This window comes from Chaetodon trifascialis, chromosome 13 (genome assembly GCF_039877785.1).
Source record: "Chaetodon trifascialis isolate fChaTrf1 chromosome 13, fChaTrf1.hap1, whole genome shotgun sequence".
NCBI lineage: Eukaryota > Metazoa > Chordata > Actinopteri > Chaetodontiformes > Chaetodontidae > Chaetodon > Chaetodon trifascialis.
The window spans coordinates 24,983,595-25,002,500 of record NC_092068.1 but is presented as its reverse complement, the minus strand read 5'-3'; the positions used below and the strand labels follow the sequence as shown (position 1 = coordinate 25,002,500).

The following is an 18,906-nucleotide window of genomic DNA, read 5'->3' as shown; positions in this document are numbered from 1 at the left end:
TGTCACAGGCCCACCTGATGAGGTGGTCCAGGTCTGGACACCGTGAGCTGGGACGTAAGTGACCAAAGTTTACAGAAGAGTGACACGAAGGACGATTCCACAGTAAACCTGCCACTGACATCAGAACACACCCTTCATTCATTTCGTCTGTTCAATGACTGTTTTTGTGAATGGAGTCTGGTGGCTTTGGTGAGAGCTGATTCTGGTTAAGTGAAAGGATCTTAGTCTTGAACAAAAAGGTCTAAAACACTGACGGCGAGGAGGGATTGTCTGCCGGCTGCAGCGCTCTCGTTCAATACTGAACCAATTTCACAAACTGCTGTCGCCATTCATCACTTAGACACACAAACATGAGAAAACAGGGTCCATAATCACAGATCATATTTGACCAGAGTTCCTCTCATTTGTCAGGGACGCTGAAGTCCTCCAGGACACGCAGCGTGTCTCCATGTCAGACAGGGTCACTTCAAAGTGTGTTGAACTGGGTTTTTCACACGTTGGCCACTTCAAACTGACGTCCACTAACACTTCCCGTCTCGCCTCATAACATTCAGGCGTCTTCAGTGTCAGCAGCAAAACACTGATTGCTGTTTCTATGGTTACGCTGCCAACAGGAAGTGCCAGCAGCTAAATACAGCATGCTGCAGATTCAGCAAAATCTAGGAAAGTCTGGATAAAAAAGCAAGGTTCAGGTAGAGTTCTCACCCTAATCTGTCCTGTTTCCATCCCCCAAAGCATGATGGGAAAAGCTTGGTGGTAAAAACTGGAAAACGTCAGCCAGGTTAGCAGCACTAGTGTGATTCAGATAAAAATATCTCAATAATGACTTTTTAATGCTAATTAGCACATGTTAGCATGCTAACATGCTAAACTCAGCTGGTGAACATGTTAAACAGGACACCTGTGTGACGCCAGCATGTTAGCCTTTAGCTGAGCGCACTGCTCACAGGGCTGTCTCACAGTTCTCTCACAGGTGTCGCGTTTTGGACATTTTACAGTGTAAAAATAAAGTTTCCGTCTGTTCTCCTGATCGACTCTCAGCACGTCCTGCTGACACTGAACGCCTGAACAACAGTCACTTTGTTAGCACGCAGACTGAAACCAGCTGATCTTCTCACACCTTCGTCCCGACTCTTTGACACATTTGCTAAACCAGTAAACGAGCGGCGTCGCCTGTCCTCTCATGTACTTGATGCCTCTCATCACCCTCAGCATGTAAACATGGGCAGCGCTGGATGTGGGTATATTCCCTTTAACAGACTGCAGTCTATTCATAACTGCAGTGTTTGCTGCTGCTGCTGCTGCTGCTGCATCGACCAGCGTCCCCTCAGGGATCAATACAGTTTCATTTACTCTCACTCCAGCCGAGCCGAGCTCAGTTCTTTTTAATTTAACGCACCTCTCTGCCGCTGCCACCGTTGAAACGAGTCCGTTCTCCATCAGCCGTTCTTCATCGCAGCCTCTCTTTAAATAAACCGACTTTCTGAAACAGTGAAGAGAAACTCGACCGTCGGGAGTTGTGAATGAGAGTCAGTAAGTGGAAGTGGCTGAATCACAGCGTGCTCTCCATCTACTTCCCTTAATGAACTCCAACTTCCCCTCAGAGGACCAGACCCACTCAGCTACTTCAGGTCAACCTCTTTCACTTTAACACTTTCCACTGATTTCACGCACAAAGGCCAGTTTATATTTTTACATCAGTGCTTGTCTTCTGTGTCTCTGGAGGAGGAAATAACCCTGATGATGTCACAGTGATGTCATCAGGGTAACCTCATCCCGGGCTGTGGCAGCGGCTCTCTCACTCCTTCATTGATTCTCCAGGACTTTACGTGAACTTGTGTAGTTTCCATTTTTATTTGTGTTCTTGTTTTTATTCAGTTTATACTTCCCTCTGTTTGTCTGGACTCATTTCTCCTCTGAGATTCAATAAAGGATGATCTTATTTTAATCCCCCAACATTTTATCAATCACCTCATCAATCAATAAAATGTCAGAAAACGTCCATCAGAGCTTCTCAAAGTCAAAGATGACGGCTGCAGTTCTGTCCTTCTACAACCAAAAAAAACCCCAAAATATTGAGTTTACTGCTGCAGAAGACAAAACAAATGATCCCACTGGAGAAGAAACACACATCAAAAACTGCTTTTAGAAATGGAAACAGCTGCTGGTCAACTTTCTGTCAGTCGATCAGGTGTTTCAGCTCCAATCTCACACCCGGTCTGCTTACAGGCTCTGATGAGAGACACCCTGCAGGTGAACACTGCGCTCCCATTGGTCAACATCACCGCACACCGTGGAACTTGACCTGAAGCTGCGCACGCGTGATGAGGAGGGAGGGAGTCCAGAAGAGCCAGAGACCTGACTGAAGGTGTGAACGAGGCAAAGTCGCCACATGTGACATCACTGGAGCAGCTTGTGTTGTCTCGAGGTTTTATGACTCAAATTCATAAACAAACAGAAATAAGACGAGAGCCTGGAGGAAAAGAAGAGGAGGAACCGGAGCTCCTGGTTTGTGGGGATAATACACGCAAAGAAAAACACTTTGCATCGAGTGTGAACACACCTGACAGCTCTGACGTAATCGCCCTGATTGACGTCCAGCGTCAGAGTTCAGGGTGAAAGCGGGAGGCTTAACGCCGCTCTTCCTCTCTGAGAGTCACATGGTCAGACTGACTCCACCCTCACGTCTGCACGCTAACTATGAAGCCACAGACAGCAGCTGGTTAGCTTAGCACAAAGAACAGGGGGGAGCAGCTGGCTCTGTCCAAAACATCCACCTCCCAGCACCTCGGGCAGAAAACATCTAAAAACAATGTGAGATTGCTCAGGAGGCCGTGTGATGGAATATTTCTTGGATTATTTCCTGGACGGACTCATTAACTGTTTCTGGGCAGCTGCTTCAAGCAAAGACGCCGGACGGTTCCAGCGTGTGGGCCCATTTCAGACACTATTTCTGCTGTCTGAGAAAAATCTCTGAATTATCTTCCAAGATTTCTGCAAATCAACTGACAGGAAGCTAAATGCTTAATCTGACCTCCACAGCTCTGATTGGCGTGATTGTTTTTCCAGGTGGGGGGGCAGCAGACTTATCTGGACCCCTGAAACAGCTGGAGAAACAGTTCGCCGTGCCGGGCTCTGCTGCACACACAGGATATGACAAAGGCTGTTCCTGGTTTAACGACGGCAGCGTGGAACCCATTCAAACACCCAAAATACACACACGAGCCACAAACTGAGAGGAGCGCTGCAGCGTTCGTAGTATTTCCTCATGTGCAGACGAGGGAACGGAGTGAATGTGTGTGCGGATGTTTCTGTCGACGAGTCCTTCCTCCACCAACACGAGCCATTCATCCAGGACAGAAATAACCTCTTCACCAGCAGCCAGGGAACTTCACTCAACAGGACGCCAGGAAATTCTTGTTTTTTCATTTTTCTTTTTTACCCAGCAGCCACCGGGGGCCGGTCCGCGCCTGACTGCAGCCCAGTAGAACGGACAGACAACTGAACAGATGATGGTCTGCGGCTAGTTTAGATGAGTTCAATTCACAAAACAAAGTGATTTCCCACTTTCAGAACAAAATGAAGAAAAGTTCTCGGAGCAGATTGAACCAAACGTCATCTCAAATGTTTTTTATATAATTATAAAATGACAAAGAAAGAGTACTGCAGGCTAACTTTAGGAGCCTTGTAAACGAGTAAGGCTGAGATGGCGTCTTCTTGTTCTTGTTGACCACCCGGCAGCAGATTTCTGGATTAACTGTAGTCCATCGAGGGATCTTCAGAAAGGCCGGTGAAAGGAGCATTACAGCATCTAATCTGCTTGAAATAAAAGCAGGGTTTTGGGCATCTTGTTGGAAGATGAATGGGCAACTTTTTCTTAAACCGAAGAAAATCAAACATCGACGTCTCACATCCACCAAAGTTCACAATAATTAAACTCTCATTTTGTCAGTGTTTCATCTCTCACACGACCAACTCTACGATCACAGAACGCTTGCGAGTCCTAAACATGGGAATGTTTCCCATCTCCACCAGCCTTCACATATAACACCACCACCACCGCAGTACTGCGAGGCAAAGACCCAGAACACCAACAGTCTGACCACATCCTTGACCCAGTCTCCCAACTCCAAATATATAATTCACTTCACCCAAAGAACCAATGGAGCGAGAGAAAAATAACCCCGAACCTCCCCGTCTCTGAGCTGAGATGGTTCGATCCACCGGCCGTCTCACCGGCAGAGAGGCTGAAAACGATGACTCACTGACCATCAGAGAGGGAAAACAGAAGAGAAAAGAAAGAATCTGAGTCAGAGATCAAAAGACAGAAGAAAGAGAAAGACAGAAAATAGGACCAAACGAGGGACAAATATAGAGAAAGACAGAGGACAGAGTAAGAGACAGACTGTTATTTTCCAGGGTGTGTCAGCCAGCTTTCATTCATCCAGTCTGAAACCACAACAAGCCACCGACACACTGACTGACTGTCACACAACACGAGCACGAGCCATCTGTTCGAAGGCGTCGGTCTGTGCATGTCTGCGTGTACATCGACCCCAAACAACAACCTCTGTCTGACTTCCTGTCTGCGGCGCTCCGCTCCCATTGGTTCCTGCTGGAGAAACAAACCTTTACAAACACCGCGCAGATGTAAAGTTTCAGCTTTAAAACGGTTTTCCTCAAACAGCTGCTCACTGTAGCTTTTAGCAGGCAAACAGGAGGAAATGGAGCATCTGCTGGGACTATTTTCAGCGGCGGATGAATCCACACTAGGTGCTGTAGTGAGTCAGACGTCACTGGTTCCACTTTCACAGAACTGGTTTATGAGGTCACATCATTAGTTTGTGCATATACACATGCAAACTGAGATCAAATGTGACCCCATTTGAGGAAATGCCTGGCTGCAGACCAACCCGACCAATCACAGCTCTGTGGACAAGGACGTCGTCCTCCTGCAACACTCACTTTAGAGGTGACGCAATCAAATGAAAAACAATGAAGATGCAAGCGGGCCTTAAAACCAACGCACCAAAACATGCAGGTCATGTGTTAAGAGGCCGTGACTCGAGTCCTCTAAACTAAACAACATGAGCTTCTTCTGATCGGACATTCAGGACGCGACAGATTTGTCCATTGTCCTCAGAAACAGCAGCTGAATGTAATCCAAACAGCTGTCCTCAGCAGACGAGCTGCCGTGAGGAAAAAAGCATCATTAATTAATGATCACTTCAATATAATTAATTCAATTAATGCAGGTTAGAGAGACTCTGCTGTTGTTAAAGACTTCGAGAGATTCGAGAGGTGAGCTGCAGGTTCTTGGTTTATTTGTACGCTCATCCACACATCCATCCGCCTGTCCGTCCATCCATCCATCCGTCCATCCATCCATTGCTTGACAGACACGAGTCATAATTCGCTGGTCCACTTCATGTCTTTGTCGACATGCGTCACTTCTAAGCGTTTAAACAGATGCGTGTTGTTTTAACAGATGTGTATTCATTACTGCTGTTTGCTAGCAGCTCCATTAAACACGACGTCAGTCTGATGCCACAGGAAACGACATGAAAAGTGTGAAATGCAACGTTCTGTTTGTTATTTAGCAGTAAAATGATGTAACAGATCCATCAATACGACTGCTGCTGCTCTTTGATATCCAGGGTGCTTTGTTAGACAGCAGATAACAGAGTTCACATGTTCCACTCAGGCCTCACTGCGAAACAAGTGCTTGATCTATAATGGAAGAAGAAGAAAACTGCAAACAGCAAACTTCCTCCAAACTGCAGAGGAGATCCTCTGCCTGCAGCAGAAAGGTCTGGACTGACTAAAAACACAGGAAGCTCATTATGGATTCTGTTTGAAGCGATGCAGAGTGAAGCAGAGTCGAGTTACTGCTGAGTCGGATCGACGGGTTCAAGCAGTTTAACGCTAAAACTGAACCAAACATCATCAAGACATCAGGAGCCCCTCCATCAGGAGCCCCTCCATCAGGAGCCCCTCCATCAGGAGCCCCTCCATCAGGAGCCCCTCCATCAGGAGCTCCTCCATCAGGAGCCCCTCCATCAGCAGGACCCACAGACCAGCCTGAGGGTCAGCGGAGGTCCATCTATCAATGGACTTTAAGTGGAAGTCAGATGTGCTCAGGTCAGCGCTGTCCTCCTCTGAGACGTTGCAGAAGTCTCTCTGAACACACCCCTGCTTTGTTCCAGCTCTCCTTCAATCCTTCATTTCGTTTAAAAGTGGCGAAGTACAGAAAGCTGCGAGGGTCAAATAACTAAGCATCATCAGACGTTTGAAGAGGTTAAAACATGGATATTTCTCCTGTGCTTCTTCACACTTGCACACTGAGGATTGTGTGTTCTCTGAATTACTAAAACTACACTGTAAAAATACTCAAGTTAAGTACAAGTACCTCAAATTTGTACTTTTTACAGTACTTGAGTAATTGCAGAACTTGAGTAAACATGCTTAGTTACTGTCCACCACTGGTTGAGGGTGAAGACAGCATGAGGAAGGTTGAAGACTTCAAGACTTTGCTGCTGTCCATCAGTGAACATCACTGCAGGACTCTGAGTCTCACCATCTAACCTTTGACCTCTGTGGAGAGCAGTGCCGGGGGGCATTTCCTCCTCCAGTTAAACCAGCACAGAGAACAGATTCTGGACAGACTTTTGTGCTTTGAGGGCCAACATCAAGGATTTTCATTGGAGGTTTTCACACTAAAACTAATCCAAATATTCCAAGTATTCAGCAGAGTTTTACACCAGGATCAGATCGTAATCAGAGCTGAAGAGAATCATGGGACAAAAAGTGGATGTGAAAAGGTCCAGACTTCAAGTCACGTTAGCTAAAGCTGCAACAATATTTCTACAACAACAAACCATCTGCAGCTCAGGAGCTTTCGGCCTCTTTAGCTGCTGCCTGGTTCAGTCTCAATTGTTTTCATCAAACAAGCTACACAGTACTGAAGAAGGCGGTAACATGTCGGATGTGTTTGTCATGCTGCCCCCAAGTGGACACAGAAAATGTGACGGTGAAAGATAAAAGATCTCTGCTAGAAAGCTCGATCCCCAACAGTTGCAGCTGGTGTCCTCGTGCGACAGTGTCCTCCCTGCTGTAAATAAAGCAACCTGACACGCTTTCTTGATGCCATCTGGTACAAAAACGAGCTACAAATGTGTCTGCAGGTTCTTCTGCAGGTCGCACAGAAAAAGCTTCAGCTCTGAACACATTTCACTGAGTTGCATCAGTAGATCAACAAAAACAGCATTTCTGTAGTTAGTTTCTAAAACTGTGAAACAGAAACTGTGAGGTCAGGACTGAAGAGACGAACAGACAGAAAACAGACGCAAATGAGAAACAGGCAGCAGAGTTCAGATGATTTAAGAGCAGCATCAGACAAACAAGGCGGGAAAAGAATCAGCGTGACCTCATGTTTCATCAAGAACCAGGAACCAGTGAAGCCACCGGTTCTACTGAGAACTGCAAGATCAGGGTGGAACCACAGTGAAGAGTTTAAGACCCTCAGTGAAGCAGTGGAGCGTCCTGGACAGGTGAACCACACGGGAAGCCAAGGCTGAGGTCTTTCACCTTCCAGGTGAATCAGGTTTTCCTCTCAGTTTGGTTTGTGGAAGGCTCGAACTACTACAGTACCCATGAGCCTCAGCGTCTGCTGCTCCATCTTGTGTTGTGTGTTAGCTGCTGCAGCGCCCCCTCACTGCAAAACTTCATGCTGTTCACCTTTTGAAATCCATTTAGTGCAGCTTGAAACATCTGCAGCTGATGTTTCAAACTCAGCCAGAAGCTAAAAGGATTTCTTCTTTAAAGTGTGGAAAAACATCCGAAACAAAACGTTAAAAACTGTTAACTGAGACGAGATGAAGCAGACAAGAAGGAGCTACAGACAGATGGACAGACAGAGAGACAGAGAGACAGAGAGACAGAGAGACAGACAGACAGACAGACAGACAGACAGACAGACAGACAGACAGACAGACAGACCAATCATCAAATGGACCAGCACACAATCAATCAAACTCAGCATCATCTGATCACAAACACGCGGCTTTCCAGCGGTGAAGTACTCAGATCCTGTACTCCAGTAAAAGTACTAATTCCACTGTAAAAATACTCTGTTACATGTAAAAGTCCTGCAATGAAAATGTAACTTCAGTAAAAGTATTGAAAGTAACAGTACTTCAGTAAAGTGTCCACTGTGTCTCTGGTCTCTTTCATCTGTTTTGTGTTGGACTGAAACTGATGATTCTTTTCATTCTGGATCAATCTGCTGATTATTTTCTCCATCGATCGATTGAAGCTGTCAGGTAAATGTAAAAAGTACAACATAAAAGTAGATGTACTCAAATGAGTACTGAGTTACTTTCCACCACTGGAGGTTCAGCATGTCATCACAGATTTGTCCAGCAGAGGGCGCAGACAGGTTTTCACACTGTAAAAGATGGCGCTTCTTCCCGCTTGTTTCAGTAAATACGTCCGACTGCGCTGCTGGCTGCTCGTTTCTGTCAGCAACAGTTAAAGTTTCTCTTTAAGAAGCGGATTTAAAGGATCTCGAGCTGAAATCGAGTCGATCAACAGAAACGATTCTTAATCATTCGTCTGGTTGAAGCATTTCCAAGTAAAAAACGGACAATTTACAAAAGAGTAAACTAATAATCAATCAATCAATCACCAGGATCTATTTTTCAAACTCTCAAGCATCAGCTGTGACCCTGAAGACCCGGACCAGCAGACTCACCTGTATACGGCCGGGTAGGGTGGAGCGTACAGGTACCTGTCCTCCAGAGCCCCGCCCCCCCAGCACAGCAGGTAGCTGGCCATGTCGACGTGGCCCCGCCCACCCCCGCACCCAGCCTGCGACGTCAGCGGCTGAGCAGCCGCCAATCAACCCTCATCCACATCGGCGTCACCGAGGGAAACGGAGTGACATCATCCAAACGTTAATGAGGTGACATCATCGGAAGACGCCTGTTTCCAGCTCTGCTTCAGTCCGGCTGCTTCATTCAGAGCCTTCTCCTCCGGCAGCGGCAGCGTCTCCTCCTCCTCCTCCTCTCCAGCCCGGCTGGTTTCAGTCCTCCTCCTTCGTCTGCTTTCCCTCCTCACTGCTCTGTCAGCTCCTCATTCCTCCTCCTCCTCCTCGTCCTCTCGGTTTCTTCAACACCAAAAATCTCAACAGCAGCTTTTCTCTCAACAACTTCACTGCACAACTTTCTCTCTCCTCCTCCTCCTCGTCACAGTCGGAGCTTCTCCTCCCTCCCCGCTCGTCCATCAGCTGGGTTATTTTCCTCCACCGAGGGGGGAGGAGGAGGTATGTGTTTCCTCCCCTGTTTGACCCGGGATGCCCCTCCTCCTCCTCCTCCTCCTCCTCCTCCTCCTCCTCCTCCCTCTGTCCTCTCCTTCCCCTCTTCCTCTCTTTGTCTCCTCTTACCTTCCTGGAACTTTTCATCGGACTCTTTTCTCAGATCTTTGTGACAAACGTTAAGTTTGATTCACTGCGAGAGAACAGAAGGACGTCTTCTGGACAAAGACCCAACAACACAAAGAAAAAAGGACGTGTCACGATTAAAGTTCAGCTCGTAGACTCCCAGCTTCCTAAAACTCCTCTTTTCCAACTTTTACTGCATTTTACTGATCTTACTGGCTAATAAAGAGCTAATATGCTACAAATATGCATGCTAATGAGAAACTAGTTAATGGTGAATATGCCGACCTGAATATAAATTACAAATTATTTGACATGATTTGAAATTTAATGTCATCGAAAACAAACAAAACTACGATGAAATTTAAATTCAATTTGACGTATTTGGTGACTTAATATTATCAGATGAGGTTGTATTTGATTTTCAGCCACTAGATGTCGCACTGCACCAGAGTCTAACACCAAAACAAATCGTCTCGTCCGCCAAACCTCCCGAAAGCTGCTCCAGAACACACGACAGGAAATAGGATGACCCTACCGCTTTGTGAGCGACGCCAAGTGACACCATGCGAACACACAGCAGGCGAGACGACGCAGCGCTAAGTTACTAATGTAGTGACGGGAATATTGAATTTGACAGTCAGGAGTTATTTTAGCCACATTAGAAACACATTCAGACTGGTACGAAATATTTTTTCAATCTGCGGAGAGACGTAAATCCATGTAGCACAATTATTAGCATTCTCGCTAGCTTCCGAAAACAAAGGCACACTTTTAAAGCTGCGAGGAGGCCGATGAACACGAGGAGGTCCAGCAGCGTCACAGGAGGACACAGGTGTGCTAACACACATTAACATGCATTAACACGCACTAACATGCACGCTCACGTGCACTAACATGCACGTGCAGCTGAACCAGCTACGAAAGAACAAAAATCTAATTGCAAAACACACACACACACACACACACACACACACACACACACACACACACACACACACACACACACACACACACACACACACACACACACACACACACACACACCACTTTATTTTTTCATAGCAAACAGCTGTTTGCTGCTGTATTAATACTCAACATTTCATACAAAGAAGCTTTAATAGCAGCAGTAGCTGTAATAATAACAGGCCGTCAGGATTCGGACACCAGAGGAACGTCTGCACGCTTCAACAGTTCGTAAAGCAGCAGCATCACCACCAGCCAGGCGTAAAACAGGTCAGAGGTCAGAGGTCACAGCACCCAGACAGCAGATGGAAAAGATCCACACAGAGAGAGCGAGGAGGAGGAGGAGGAGGAGGTTTGAGAGTTTGTGTTCAGGGAGTGTTTCTAGTTGTCTGACAGGAGTGGGAGGTCTGTCTTTCCATCCCGTCTGTGAAACGCTGGCTGAATGAATCCATCTGGAATTTCCCTCTATAAGCTGATAAAAGTGTGTGTGTGTGTGTGTGTGTGTGTGTGTGTGTGTGTGTGTGTGTGTGTGTGTGTGTGTGTTGGGAGGAGTCTCAGTATAGTGAAGAAGAAGAAGAAGCTGTTGTATGGGTGTGATCTTGTTTTTCTCTGCTTTGCTTTCAGGAAACTTTCACTGCGGTTTGATTTGTTTTCAACTGGAAACAATAAAGTTTGTGTTTGAATTTGAATTCTGCATCCACACCCAGTGCAGGGAGTGGACGGAGGCCAAAGGAAACCAGTGAACTCCTCCAGACTGAAACACAGAAAGCTCCCAGCAGCACTTTCAGTGTTTTCATTTCATTCCTTGAATATGTTCGAGTGCTCTGAGGAGTTTCTGTCCGAAGCTTTGAGAGTTTAAAAACACACACGAACAAGAAAATACGACAAAGGTTTTTATTTTTAGTCCCTGAAAAACAGGACTGAGCTTCTAGGCGTTCATCTGAGAACTAAATTTTTCTAATGACCTGCAATTTACAGACAGGAACAGCCGCTAACTGCCTGCTACAGCTAAAGCTAACTCCAGCATGAACGATCTTTGCTAAGCTAACGCTGGGACGTAACAGATGAACTCAGCCATGTTTGAAAGCTTTCCTGTAGATAGAGCTAATCATGAGCCAAAGCCATGAATACACCTTATTATCAAAGCCCTGAGTTAAAAGCTAACGTAGGTTTAAGCTGTAGGCTAATCCATTCAGTAATTATCTCTCTATACAGCAGCTCTTATTGGCAATGGCTGCTTCACATTAATACATGTCACCTGGACAAACATGGGGCTTTTATTTTGAAAGACAATAAACTTGTCATGGAGGTTCGTGCTGAAATGAGTCCACAAAACAAGACAACAGCTATTTGAAGGATTACAACTTTAAGAAGAAGAATCATGTTGGACTCATTTGTCGTTCGTTGTGGTGAATTTCTCCTTCTACTGCACTGAACACTGCAGGCGATGTGAATACGAACGCCACGCAGCCGTTAACACACGTTCCTGTAATTATCTCCCACTGATGACGCTCTGAGTGTACGAGGACAGTAAAGCAGACTCTCTCCAGCTTGAAACGAGTTCCTTGAGGTGACAGAAAGACGTGGAGTGAATAATAAGATGGCGACTCGTTAAATACAGACTTCACAGCATCTGTAATAGCAGAGCAGCAGAGTTAAGATGGACCAAACGCTCCATCACACCGGCTGAGTCCTGCGGTCTCAGATGAAGGCAGTGAAAGCACAGCTGCTGGCGTCCTGGTGGGACTCGCCACGTGCTGCGGTTTGGTTAAAGTCACCATGGGGAGCGGGAAGCCGAGACCGACGGGATGCGGAACCAAAACTGATCACCAAATGTCACATGAGCGGATCAAGAAGATCGCCACAGAGAAACATGGTGACAGGAAAGATGCCTGAGAACGAGACCAGGATGCAAACCGTCGCACTAGAGACACACTGAAAACCAGATCCGCTTATTTATAAGAGATATGAATCATGTGGATGCTCACGTTATGCCACCAGGGTTTCCAAATCATCTTTCCAAACCACCGAACTATGTCTGAAGGTGTGTGAAAAGCTAATAAAAAAAACAGGAGGTTCGCCTAAAAGAATTATTTATTTATTATTTTTCTCTTTTATTTATTTATAAAAGAAAAACACGTGAGTGCAGGAGGGAAACTGACACACAAAGAGGATCAAACCTTCATGTGAGGCCGATCTTTAGTTTACTGGTACAAAAGCTCCTGAACATCAAGTCCTGAACATCAAGTTCAGAGTTAATGAAAAATGAGCAACATGCTGAATGAAGCTAAAAGTAATAGATTACTGGTTGTACTCCTGCAGGATCAGTCTTGTACACATTTCTTACTGTGGGCACTGAATGAAACTGACCCTGGTCCTGGTCAGTCTGTCCTCACCAGACCATCACGACATATAAAAACAGAGGTCAGTACTGGGAACGTTTGCTGGTTTGATTTGTTCTGACTGGAAGAAGCTGTTTTCACAGTTCATGGAGGTTCAAGCTTCAGCTTCAGATGAAAACACAGAGCTAACTGTAGGCTTTAACCCATGAGCGAGCTAACAGTGCTACGAAGCTAGCATGATGAGCAAGCTAATTGTAGGTTAAAGCTAGTTTGAAGCTAATGCTAGGCTGAGAACAAGACAGAAAACAAGGTGTTGAACAAAGCTCAGCGCCTTAGAGTCCTGGACCACCAGGACGCCGTTACTGTACGAGTTTGAGCAAGTTCAAACACATTAAACGGCTTTTTACTATCTGCTTTTCCTAAAACACAAGAAATAAACATTAAACATTAACGATCAAAAGCTAAAGATGAAGCTACACTGAATAACACGACACGTTCATTTCACTCAACAGTTAAAAGGACTCTGAAAGGACAGACTCTGACTGTCAGCGCCTGTGTTAGCAGGTGCCATGAACAGAAATGTCTGGGGAGGGACGGGGGGGGGGGCTCTCCTCCTGTGGTCCCGGCCTGGAGAACCTTGTGTTGGTTCTGCGCTGAGGAACGCTCTCTGTTCAGACCTCCAGCTGGTCATGTGACCTGCAGCCCCTCTTCCTGTCCGTGTCAGAACCAGGTGCTGAACCACAACACAACATCCCCCTTTGTCTATTTTAAACTCTGACATCTCACGCTCCAGGAAGTTAATCTGCTGTTGCCGTGGTTACCACAGCCACAGCCTGGCCAGGTGCCAGGCCTGATTGGCTGCCAGACAGGAAGGGCCAGGTATGACAGCAGCAGACTGAACAGAGGAGTCATGTTGTAAAGTAACTAAGTACATCTACTCAAATTCTTCATGTGCATAAATTTAACTTAAATCCAAGGAGTTTGACTCGTGAAGTGAAGCTTGTAAAAAGTAAAAAGTTTCACTTTTCTTAGTATGAACTTCACATTAGAGATGGAGCACAAGGAAAAGCCTGAAGATCTGAGCTTTAAACAGCTTTGAGGTAAAATGATCACAGCAGATGAGAGCAGACGTAAAGCTTCATCTGAAGCTCAGAGAGTTAAATCCACACCTTCTCATTTCAGCTTTGTGAGTCTGAGTTTTAAAGGCCTGGATGGGCCCAGCTCATAAAATCCTCCCCACACAAAACATGCTGACAGCCAAAGAAACGACCAAATTACAGTTAAAAATACCCAAAGAACATTTCTCAGCACAGGCGGTCCATGAAAAGTGTTTCAGGTAACGATGAAGAACTCTTCGCTCGTCATCATCACTAAACTTCATCTGAATCAGACGCCGAGTTTCCAGCAGGTTTAACAGAAACGTCCCTCAGCTTTCATAAAGGCCAGAAACAGCTTCAGTACTTTCAAAAAAACAAGGTCGCTCGGTGTCGCTCTCTTTACCACCCACACAAGATACTGTGTGTGTGTGTGTGTGTGTGTGTGTGTGTGTGTGTGTGTGTGTGTGTGTGTGTTCAGCTCAGCTACACATCAGACACTCTATAATTAAACTCATGTGTTGTCTCACAGCCTGAGTGTACAGTTCAGTTAAATCCTCAAACACACACACACACACACACACACACACACACACACACACACACACACACACACACACACACACACACACACACACACACACACACACACACACACACACACACACACACACACACACACACACACACGTTCTTCAGTAGCCTCACTGAAATAATCCACTCGTCACTTTCAGCCATCAAACAAACCTTTAAACGCTTAGACTCTGATGAAAATGTATAGAAACCTCCTCACTCTTAGCCCACACACACACACACACACACACACACACAAAAAACAAATGAACTGCCACTCCATTGTGGCGCTCTGCTGCCACCTTGTGGCTGATCGCTGTGACTGCAGCAGCTTTCATCCTGATAAAGGCGTCATTTCACTCGTTATTTATGGAGTTATTTGATTGTATCTATGAAACATTTTAAATAAAGTTTGGACTTTGACATGCTGCCAATGAAGACAAATGAGCCAACAAAGACTCTTTCTATGAGCACCGGACACAGGAGGGTTACATTCAGACTGATTTAACAAATCAGCCCTTCATCATCTGGATTCCACGATGATGACGAAGACGACATGAGGAACAACAGACAGAGACAAACTGCAGTTCAGTGAATATTTCACATATGTCACAGCAGAGCTGAAATCTTTCACCGTCTGATGGCGGAGTCACATGACGGAGGGCATGGGGCAAAAAATGAGCTCCAACAAATACTCCAACAGTGGAACCAAAACCTGCTGCAGGTTTATCTGAATAAAGCAACACCTGTTCGTCCAGTATGAACTGAAGTATTACATGAAATAAGAAGGTGGTATCAGGATATTTTCACTGTGTTTTCCTGCACTACGGAGAAGTATTTTACCCTGAAATCCAACAAATAATCTCTGATGAACTGCAAAGCATTTCGTCCTCATGACACATTTGTAGAGACGTTCTTTAGAAGTAATTAAGTCCAGTATTGTTTACCTCCATGTTTACCAGCTGCCATTCCTCATCCCACCTTAAAATCATGCACGAATGCAAACTAAGAACCTTTAAAATGTTTTCAGCTGTCATACGGCCTCAGTGATGAACATCACCGACAAGTTTGCGGTTAGTCAAACAAACACAACATGAGCAGCCAGCCTGGAGGGTCTGGAGGGTCTGGAGGGCCTGGAGGGCCTGGAGGGTCTGGAGGGTCTGGGGTCTTATCTGTTGGTCTACACTGACTCGACTAGGTCACATGACAACAATGATCCTGAGGGGAGCAACAGAGTTTGGATTTCTGGCTTCAGCTTCTTCCAGGCTGCATGAGAAGGGACAGGGCCTTACAGGCTCAACCACAAAGGATAACCCCGAGCAACAGAGGCCAGAACAAGCACTTCCTGTCCTCAGCCTGGACCTGCACCATCAGCTGTGACTCACCTGGGACTGCTGTGGAGGGACGGGGCCGAGCTCGCCTTGCGGAAGCCATCTTTGAGGATGGAGCGACGCCACGTCTCTTTCTCCGACCTGGATCGAACCGGAGGGCCGGGGTCATCTTTGGAGCCGCCTCGGAGCCCCGCCCCTGAGGCACTGAGGGTGATTTCAGAGCGAGACGTCTCCGAGGGGGCGGACGGGTCCGGATGGGCCAGCGGGGCGAAGCTCAGCTCGATGATCTGCTTGGCACTCTCACAGATCTGACTCTGAACACACAGACAGATCAGCTTACTTTCTGCAGTCTGACAGGAAACACCCACATGTTTCTTGAGGTCATTCGCAGCCTCGCTCTCCTACCTGGATCTCTGGGGTGAGGGTGGGCAGGTCAAAGGTGAACACAGACGTGGATCCAGAGGTCAGAAGGTCGACGCTGTCCAGGCTGCTGTACGAGGTGCCTTTGGCCCGGTGAGACTCCATGATGCTTTCAAAATGCCGGCTGAAGGAGTCAAGGTTGCTGTCAGAGGGTCGGCGGGGGCTGCCGATGGAAATGGGGGACTTGAGGCCATCGTGAGAGTTAGACGACGCCTCCAGCGGCCTGCAGGGTAAACAAAGACCAAAGTTTGGTTCAGATCAACAACTGCATCAACAAGCTTTCCAACATCGCACCTTTTCTCTTCTACATTTGAGACAGTTTTATTGGACAGAAGGCTCATGTGACCTTATATTCACACTAATCACAACGTCTGGTTATCCTCATGATCCAGTCACCAAAAACATGCCTCTGAAGCCACGTTTGTGACAGAGCTTCAGTTTGGAAACCAGGATCTTTAAGACTTAGACCACCTTCCTGCTGCTCACATAGCCTCGAGTTTAAGAGAGAATATACAGCATCTGTAAAATCTGAATCCTTTATACTTGCATGCGGACGCTGCGGCACACACATCGTGGACTTGAGACTGAACCTGATGATCTTCGTCTTTTTGTTTCCTTTGGTATCACAGTGACCCACTGATAGCTGTGGGCTCATGCTAACAGGAGCTGCTAACAGGAGCTGCTAACTGTGCGACCTCTCACCCCTTCAGCAGCAGACTGAACACCTCGTCCTCCTCCTTGGTGGCTCTCTGTCTCTGTCTGTCCCCCAGCATCCGAACACTGGCCCAGCTCACCACTCCTTCCTCCTCCTCTTCCTCCTCATCCTCCTCCTCCTCTTCCTCCTCCTTCCTTCCACCTGTGCGGGGTTTCAGGGAGGTGTCAGCAGGGCTGAAGCTGTTTCCTGGGACGCTTCGGTTACTCCCAAAGGCCGAGTCCTCCTCCGCCTCGTCGGCTGCCTCGGCCTCCGCCCGCATCACCTGCACCATTGTGACAGAGAGTAATCACACGTGAACATTACGACAGTCCATGAAGGACACGACCAGATGAAACCAGATCACCTCGTCCAGGTCGGTCTCCCTGTAGCACCGCAGCGGCACGGCGTCCAGGTCCGTCTCCGAGTATTTGATGGTTTGGCGGATGATGCCTGTCTTGGAGGCGTGGCCTCGGGGGCCAGGGGTCACCAGTTCCACCTCGATCTGCCGCACCTTGTGATGCGACAACTTTGGACCCTCGCTGTCCCGCCCCCTCCTCTGATTGGCTGGTTTTAGATGGAGGGAGGAGGGAGGGGTGGGGCTAGGCGAGCTGCTGATCGGCGGCGTTGTGGACGGAGCGTCTGCAGGAGAATAGATGCGTGTTGATTCTGAGAACAGCGAAGACAAGTGAACACACCTTTCTGTACGGATGATACAGTTTTAAATACAGTCACTTCCTGTCTGAATCAAACATTACTGACCTCCAAAATGTCTTTCACATACTTAAATTAACATTTTACCATCTGAATAATGAATGCAGTAATCGTGTCTTTTCTGTGCTACAACCAACACCCATCAGTCAACACTGTCGATCAACTGAAGAGAAAAACTGACAGAAAACATGTTTATTGGAGGCAACTTACTGAAGGTAACGGAAAACAAATTAAAACGTTTTGCTTTTTTAACCAACTGATGGGAGATTAAAGGAAAAGTATTACACGTTATATGTCTTTTTAAATATTTAACCACCAGTATGACTTCTTGATGTTTTCAGTTATATTTTGGACTTTTCTGATAACCTTTTAAAATCAGAGCTCCAGACTAATTAGTCAGATTTTTTAAATAATCAAATATTGATATCAGCCTTAATAAAATTCAGCAGTGACCAGGGCACATTATTCATTAGATAACATGAGATTAATTAATGGAAAAAAACTCTCTTCATTTAAATACGCACAGACAAAGATGCTAAATAAAGTAGAGGTGTGTAGTAATACTCGTGAGCAGAGTTGTGCACTGTGAGACCTGTTCTAGCTGATGTTAAGCTTCAACTAATTGGCTTAAACGAAGCCCCTGACGCTGCTTGTTTACTTCACTGAGTGACAAAACAATTCAAGAGAAAAGGCAGAGTGGCCCTTTGACCGGCTGGCAGGTAGAACTCAGGTCAACAAAGACGACGGCTGTGGACGACACCGTCACTACTGCTGAAGGTGAAGGAGACGGACTGGGATGAAGCACTGATGGATCGACTCTAGACTTATTTTTCCTGTCCAGGATGTAAAGGCTTATAACGGTCTTAACCGGTCAGTTGTAACACTTAACACCAACTGCTGAGATTGAAGATTTGTAAACTGATGCCAACTAGAAAAAACAAAACAAAACAAAACATGGACCAAGCAGAAGCATCAACAATTCCCAGATCACTGATTTTTATGGAAAAAAGGACCGATATCCCCTTTAATTAAAAAAGTGACATTAAAGAACATGTAGTTTCAAATGGGTTTAAATGAGCACACAATGGAACAAAATGTAAAAATGGATAAAAACAATGTAAAAACACATGAACCCCATTTAAAACCGTCAGTGGCAGGACGTCGAGTACCTTTACTGCAGCGGCTCTCCTCTGTCTGCCCTCCAAACAGGAAATCCCACTTGGCTTGAGCGATCTTCTGCGACCTCGAGGACGGAATCGTCGCTGAGCCGCCGTCCGACTGCATGAGGAGGAAAGAAATGATGCGTTTGTACAGAAATCTCACAGAAATAATCTACACA

At 46.3% G+C, this 18,906-nt stretch overlaps 1 protein-coding gene across 2 annotated transcripts in view; it reads right to left on the bottom strand.

Moving 5' to 3' along the window:
• The window catches only part of psda (pleckstrin and Sec7 domain containing a), a 46,506-nt gene that overhangs the window by 18,048 nt on the left and 9,552 nt on the right, over positions 1-18,906 (bottom strand). For both annotated transcript variants that reach the window (XM_070976849.1, XM_070976848.1), the window contains 5 exons: positions 18,737-18,845; positions 17,221-17,495; positions 16,865-17,139; positions 16,148-16,385; positions 15,797-16,056 (listed from right to left, as the gene is read on the bottom strand). In XM_070976849.1, the coding sequence (XP_070832950.1) occupies positions 15,797-16,056; positions 16,148-16,385; positions 16,865-17,136 (770 nt within the window). In that variant the 5' untranslated portion in view covers positions 17,137-17,139; positions 17,221-17,495; positions 18,737-18,845. The remainder of the gene's footprint in view (positions 1-15,796; positions 16,057-16,147; positions 16,386-16,864; positions 17,140-17,220; positions 17,496-18,736; positions 18,846-18,906) is intronic.